This window comes from Cariama cristata, unplaced genomic scaffold (assembly GCF_000690535.1).
Source record: "Cariama cristata isolate BGI_N322 unplaced genomic scaffold, ASM69053v1 scaffold8021, whole genome shotgun sequence".
Taxonomy (NCBI): domain Eukaryota; kingdom Metazoa; phylum Chordata; class Aves; order Cariamiformes; family Cariamidae; genus Cariama; species Cariama cristata.
Window position 1 is genome coordinate 1 of NW_009599750.1, and position 7,289 is coordinate 7,289.

Here is a 7,289-nt window from a genome sequence, read left to right on the forward strand (position 1 = left end):
CACAGCCCCCACCGCCCCCGCGGGAGGGTAAGCGGGCTGCGGGCCTCGCCGGGGCCTGAGGGCTCTGTCGTCTGACTCCTCTCTGCCCCCGCCGCCATTTCCCCGCCCAGGTGCCGTGAAACCCCAGGTCAGTTGCAGCGGTGAACTGGAACAGAAAACCACCCTGGGGGAGCTGGTCATCTACATCGTTTTCCTGACAGACCTCTGTTTACGTAAGTCATCGACTGACTGAGGCATCTTCAACTGTTTACAGATAATTAATGTGTAAGCTGTGCCTCTTTCAGTATTTACTCCTTACTCCACCTGTCATCCACCCAAAAGTATCACTTCAGTCAAAATTGCTCTGACTGCCTTTTCCTAGTGGTATGACTTAATGACAACTGAAATGGCAAAGCAAGGTTAGAAGCTGTTGTCATCCTCTAATTTCAGCCTGCGAGCATCTCCTCTTTGCCCCTTCTTTCCAGTGACGTTTGGCATGGTGAGCACGGACATGTACTACCTGAACAAGGTCATGTCCCATCTCTTCCTGGAGCCGCCCTCCTCTGAGGATGACAGCAGTGGTTTCAAGAGCATTGGGAGCAGAGAAGATTTCTGGAGGGTAAGGCTTTCATTACAAATATGTTTTCTTGGAGAGCAAACAAGGGAAGAAGCTCCTGCTGTTAATTCGGAGCAATGCAGTCTCATGGTTCTCCTAAAAACCATGTACTAGATGTGCTTTCAGCTGAAGAAAGGCAAGTAACTTCTTAACATGCATTTGGAGAAATTCTGGGTGCAAACAATAATACTGATACTTCTGAATAATCCGTCGAGGAAAACAAGAGGCCAATTAATTGCTGCATCATATTTTCAATATTAGGCTTGGTCTGAAAAGAGCTTCAATAAAACCAGAAAGATTTTGGGTTTACCATTCTTTCGAATTTCAGGTGTTAAAAAAAAATTATGATTTCCACTGGAGCAGCCAGGAAAACATGCCATCTTGGTTCATCTGGTTTGCTGTTACATTACCTCATATTTCAGTGACGGTTGCAAAGCACTTATCTCTGTTTTCACTACTAGGTGGAGGACTTCCCAAAATTACCAGCATTGCCCAACTGACAGCAGAAGGCAAAGTTTCTCACCCTACTCTTCCTTAAAAATGGAAATTCCTGGTTATAACAATTCATTTGGAAGAATTGTACTCCCTCTTATCATTGTTGCTAGTCCATAAAATAGTGAGCCCTTGCTATACAACATGTGTGCTCATGTACTAGAAATGGTTGTAATCGATGTTCAGGTGGTCCCAAACCGTGGGGGCATATTGTTTTGCACTTGGAATAATGTTCTCCCCAAGTTTAATGCTCTTTATCTGCACCTAAGAAACACCCAGAGAAAGAGGGAATTTTTTTTCCCCGACCTTCAAAAAGAAATACTTCTTCATTTAGATTCAGATGACTAAAAATCTAGTCAGAAATATATCCCAAACCAGATATTCAGAGATTAAGATAACCAGCAAATTTTGTTAAAACAACATACAATGTTCATGTTTAAACATATTTGTTTAGAATTCAGCAGAATTTTTCAATGAAACCCCAAACAAACGTATGTTCTAGTATTGCTCTGAATAATCCCATTACATATCTCTGATAGAATTGCATAGGGAATAGAATTGACTCATAGCAAAAAGATGTAAATATATCGTATTTATAAGACAGTACATAGGCGGCAGTTGTTTGTATTCTGACTCTGTAGCTATAAGTAACCTGAGAACCCTGTAGAGATTTGTATGCTAAGAAGGGGGGTAATAGTGGTATTTAAATCTTCTTTTGAAACTTTAACCTCACTTGTACATATAGTTTGCAGAGGGGCCCCTATTGGATGGAATCTACTGGGACAAGTGGTATAACAACATGACGTTAACCCTCCAGAACAACAGCCATATTTACTATGAGAATTTGCTCTTAGGAGTAGCCCAGGTTCGCCAGCTGAAAGTACGCAACAACACTTGCTCCATCTACCCATATTTCCGTACTTTTTTAGAAGACTGTTACAGCGAATATCATTATCGAGCTGAAGACAGGTCTGACTTTGGTCTAAGGAACGAATCTGAGTAAGTTGTCCTTCTTCAGCACAGAAATGTTTTTGAAATCCTAACCAAATCCTTAATGCCAGTATTCTTTGGTTAGTAACAACTGTGCATGCCATTAGCTGAGTTTTTCTCTTGTTTACATTGAGAAAAACCATGGATTTGTTTTTGTACCAACATTATAGATGGGAATTTGGCATAGGAAATCTATAGCAGAGAGTCAGGAAGAAGTGGAAATGGTGAGCCCAGTTGAGCAGAAGCACATGTTAGTGGGCCTATCTCCACTCACATCTCTGGAGAAATTCTCAATTATGAGGCCTGAATTTAAGTCACATGTTTATAAACTGAAATCATGCTCAAATGCTCTGGAAACAGCCAAAAGGCCTGCTTCACAGACTTCATTTAGCATTGATTTAACGCAATGAAAGAACATGTGAACATGCCACAGTAACAATGAACTATGTAAACCAGAGATATTCTATTTACCTGTAAAGGTTTTAAGGTAATAAACTGTCTGGCCCACATTGGGCGAAATCCAGATTCATAAGCAATTGCTGTTTCGTGAATGTATCAAGTAGCTAAATAAAAGAAATGGGAATATCTCAAGACCGTATGTCTCACGCGTACTTCATGTAAAGAAAAGTGTTATTTAAAGGTCTGGCTTAAATAGTCAGTCATAGATGCAGAAGGACACAACAACTAACAAGGATTGTATAAAATAAAAGTTAAAGCTTACTTCAGTCCAGGTTCCGTAAGCTGAGCTGCTTTGTTTTCCCATTTCTGATAGATGGAAATACACCTCAGCCTCCTCATTATCCCCATGGTACTGGGGATCCATGGGCTTGTACAGCAGCGGAGGATATACATTCACCTTACCTAAATCGAAGCAGGAGAGCATGGAGAAGTTGGTGTTTCTCAGGCAGAACAGCTGGCTCACTAGAGGAACCAGAGTTGTATTTATCGATTTCTCAACATACAATGCTAACATAAACCTTTTCTGTATCATAAGGTGAGTTCTTACCTTTACTACATGTGAAGTCCAATTTACTGAGACACAATGCTTCCATAAAGACACAAGACAAAAGGCTGGTCACCTCAGGCATGTGCAGCCACGTTTCTCAGGTAGCAGCTGGCAAGACAGTAATTCATTAAAAATGCAGAAATTCAGTTAGTGCAGGGAGCAGACCCAGATCCTTCCTTTCCATTTTTTTGTAATAGTTGGTGTCTGGTCTGTACAGCTGGTTCCTGCTGTCAGCTGGAATAGATTTCATAGGCTTTTGCAAGGTCAAAGACTGGACTGTTACTCCTGTTGTCAGCTAGTGGAGGGAAAAGACTCAGGGTAGGGTGAACGTTTGCTCTTCTGAGACAGTTTCTTTAAAGACCTTTAACCAAACACCACAGCTTGGGCATCCCAAGGGCTTCTCATTTTTCCCTCAACCTTCCCTACCACATAATACTCTTTTAATGGAGGACGTAGCATAACCCTTACAAGATCATCTTACAGATGTAGGAGTTCCAGTATGATATTATTAATGTAGTAATAATTAACAGTAGAAAATTAAGGGCTGAGATGATCTAAAGGGATGGTAACTAACAGTTACCAATTTTTTTCAGGTTGGTGGTAGAGTTCCCTGCTACCGGGGGTGCTCTCACCTCCTCACATATCTACTCTGTGAAGCTCCTCAGATACGTCTCATATTATGATTACTTCCTGGCTTCTTGTGAAATCATCTTTTGCCTCTTTATCATTACATTCATAATCCAGGAAGCTATAAAAATAGTAAAACTGAAAAAGGAATATTTCAGAAGTGCCTGGAACTGGCTGGATTTGCTGCTGCTGGTGGTGAGCTACCCCTTGACTTTCACCTCTGTGCTTGCCAGCCTAGGCTAGCACTGGATAGACAGCCAGAACAGCCCAAATCTACGTCTAGTTAGAGTCAGTCACCCTCTGCTCTACACTGAAGAGGTTACATGGCCCACCATGGTTTGGCACGCTTGAACTCTTTTCTAGCCTTGCTGTCAACTTGCTGTGCCTCCACGTCCTTTCTACTCATTATCCACCTTGTTTATTTTAGCTTCAATCTTTGCAGAGCAGGGAAGCACTAGTGCATAGCAGAGCTAACACAGTAAAATTAAAATGTATGCAGTGTGCTACATAGCACAAGCCCAGAATTATCACAGTACAATTACAAATGATTTGGCCAATGAAGTCTCATATATATGACAAAACATCTAAAAAGCTCAGGTTCTTCAAATCTAACCAAAGGCCTTTTGAAATTACTAGTCTTCCCTGGGCAAAGTGACAAGTCTGAAGAGAGGGGGTGTAGCTGGACTTCAATTTGACTTGCTTCTGCTTTCCTTCAGGTATCCACCCTTGCCATTGCCTTCAACATCTACTGTGCTGTAAAGGTGTCCCTGCTAATGGAAGAGCTGCTGTCTGATCCCCATGTATATCCAGACTTCTATTTCCTTGCATTCTGGCAAGTCCTTTACAACAATGTGATTGCTGTATGCATCTTCTTTGCTTGGATAAAGGTATTGGTTCTTATCCCCTTTCTTTGTACTCAAGAATCATAGTGTTTCTAAGCATAGCCTAAATGTTCACTTGTAACTTTTCATGGGTGAATTGCAAAGGTGGGCCTAAAACAGAGAATTTTGTTTATAAGATTCCACAAGAGTTTACAATTACCTCCTTCTCATAAATGTGGGTTACACAAATTCTAAGCGCATCTAAAAAAAAAAAAACAGTTCTGCACATGGGCAGCTGTCTCCATTGGAGCAGCTGGGAAATTACCGTGGCCAAACAGCCTTCTCAAACTCAGTCTTTTCCTAGACCCGGTATTATCCAGGACACAGCCTGACCTACACAGATGGCATGGCTGTAATAGGTGAAGCTATTCATAGCTTTTGTAGCCAAAACCTCTGAAAACAGTAGCTACTTTTTAACTGCAGAGGAAAGCAGAATGTGTCTGAACTTGATTCAAAAGTGGCTTTGTGCCAGGACACCTTTAATTTCATTCTTACTTGCAAATAGATTTGCTGATCTCTGGACAGAGTAGCAAACTTCTCTAAGATTAGGTGCTACTTTTGTTCCTAACCACGTGCTGTGGGGCCAAACCAGTCCTGCATGTTTGCATGGCACTGCCCCTAATCTGCTAAACTCTGTTGGCCCTGACTGGGGTCTGCACCCCTTCCCCTGTACCCAGCAGACATCAGTGACTTTGGTTTGGGTGGCCTCAGCGTTCCCAGAGTCTGGATGAAACTTCCCAAAGCTTTGCCTGATCCCAGGCCACTTACAGGCCCTCTCTCCCTTCAAGTATTTGTAAAACACCCAGCACAAAGCGTCTGCAAAACAGGCAGGAAGGAGCTCACATCTGCCAGAAGAGATCGCACCTTACAGTCATGCCCCAAATACCTGAACGTAAGCTATCATGAAAGGTCACGTCCTTTTAAAATAAACAGGTTTTTGGCCTTCCTCCACCTCCCAGGCCAAGGCTGCAGGAAGAAGGTGTTTGGGAGTGCTGGCTGTAAACCCATTCTGTGGACAGTCTTCCTTGTTACATCCATTCTGTACTCCAGCTGCACATTCCCCCTGCATCATCCTCCCCTCAGACTGATGATTGTTAATTTAGTAGCACAACTGTGTTTATAATTAATGACTCTCATTGAACAAGGCTTTTGTTCAGGCCTTGTTTCAGACCCAAAGTAAGAGCGAGCTCCTTACCAACCCAGCCTGTCAGGGAATCCTCAGATACAGGAGGGTGGAATGGCTTGTAATCTCCTTGACCAGGGGTCCATATCTGCTGGAGCTGATTACACCTACCAGTACCCAGCAAAGACCTGTCTACACGCTATTAACTTCAGTACATAAGCATATTTGCCCTGCAGAATATTCATCTCCAGAAACACACCCAATCCTAGTTCTCCTTACAGATAGATACATGCAACTTATTTCTAGGTATGATTTAACCTGTAAATTATGATTACAGATAACATTCCAGAAATTGTGTTAGGAAGTTGCAATATATTGATTCCCCAATAACAATATGTTCTGTTCTCTTGCAGATACTTAAATATGTAAGCTTTAACAAAACAGTGACACAGCTGTCTTCCACTTTATCTCGCTGTGCCCAAGACATCATTGGATTTGCCATCGTGTTCTTCATCATTTTCTTTGCCTATGCCCAGTTAGGATATCTGGTCTTCGGGGCACAGGTTGAAGAGTTTTCCACTTTCCAAAACTGCATGTATGCTACTCTCTCAACTTTTTGGTACAAAACCCCCAGTTGGTGCAGGTGCAAACCAGTTTCTGCTAAGCAGAACTTAAGAGTACAGGTCTCCAACACTTAAGGTTATTTCTTAGAGTAAAACGAATCTTGTTGGCCCTAAAATCCATTTCCCAAAGCCTTCATGTGTACAAAAAAGACCATATGGACATTAAACAGGTCAGGGAAGCATAAGAAGGGGAACCTCAGGAGTAGTGCACCCAACGGAGCTCTTCATCCCCACAGCTCTCAACACAACTTTGCCATGTGTAACCAGGCCCCTGGGCGATCAGGCGGGCCTGGCAGTAGGCTCTTCTCTCTTGCCTCTTTCAAAAGCAAGAATGTGAAAACTACCCAGCAGACATGCCACTGGGTACATGATACAGTCCCCAGCATGAAAACCGCAGAACAACTTCCTGAGAGACCTAAGTGGCTGAGAGCACAGTCTGAGCACGTTTGCAAAGAGGAATTACTGCTCTTTTAAGAAAATGTCCCACTGCATAGCCAAGAGTCCCCAGATCCCATCGGCTAGCTCTGTTATTTTCTTCCCCAGATTTGTTTTCAGCCACTCACTGTAGCAACATCAGATCAATTCCAGGTGCCAGCTGGAAGTGGGTTTGATGGTCCTTGCACCTTGTAGCAACCTTCACCTGTCACCCGCACTGTGTGTTGTTTTTTAGTCCATGGTAATGTTTCTTACAACTTGAGAGAGGTATCTTTAGGGTACCAGATTGTTTGAAAGCAGCTTTTCATGTAAAATTAAGGCACTTCTAAACCAGAAAAATAGCTCATTTTGGATCCACTTGGATGTGAGATAGTTCCAAGATGCTGCAATACAGAGAAATTCCTTATAGTGGGACATAGGGACCTATATTGTTACCTTCTGTACTAACAGAATTTACAGGATCATGAAGCTAGAGCAGAAGGGGAATAATTTAAAAAATTAATTTTAAAAATAATTA

At 42.3% G+C, this 7,289-nt stretch overlaps 1 protein-coding gene across 1 annotated transcript; it reads left to right on the forward strand.

Moving 5' to 3' along the window:
- Positions 1-110: 110 nt before the first annotated feature.
- Positions 111-6,333, forward strand: PKD2L2 (polycystic kidney disease 2-like 2; the record flags this gene model as incomplete). Its single annotated transcript, XM_009709784.1, has 7 exons — positions 111-212; positions 465-598; positions 1,833-2,086; positions 2,850-3,071; positions 3,677-3,905; positions 4,427-4,597; positions 6,128-6,333. Coding segments are annotated over 7 exons (1,318 nt in total), but the record flags the coding sequence as incomplete, so codon positions are not given.
- Between the last annotated feature and the right edge of the window lie 956 nt (positions 6,334-7,289).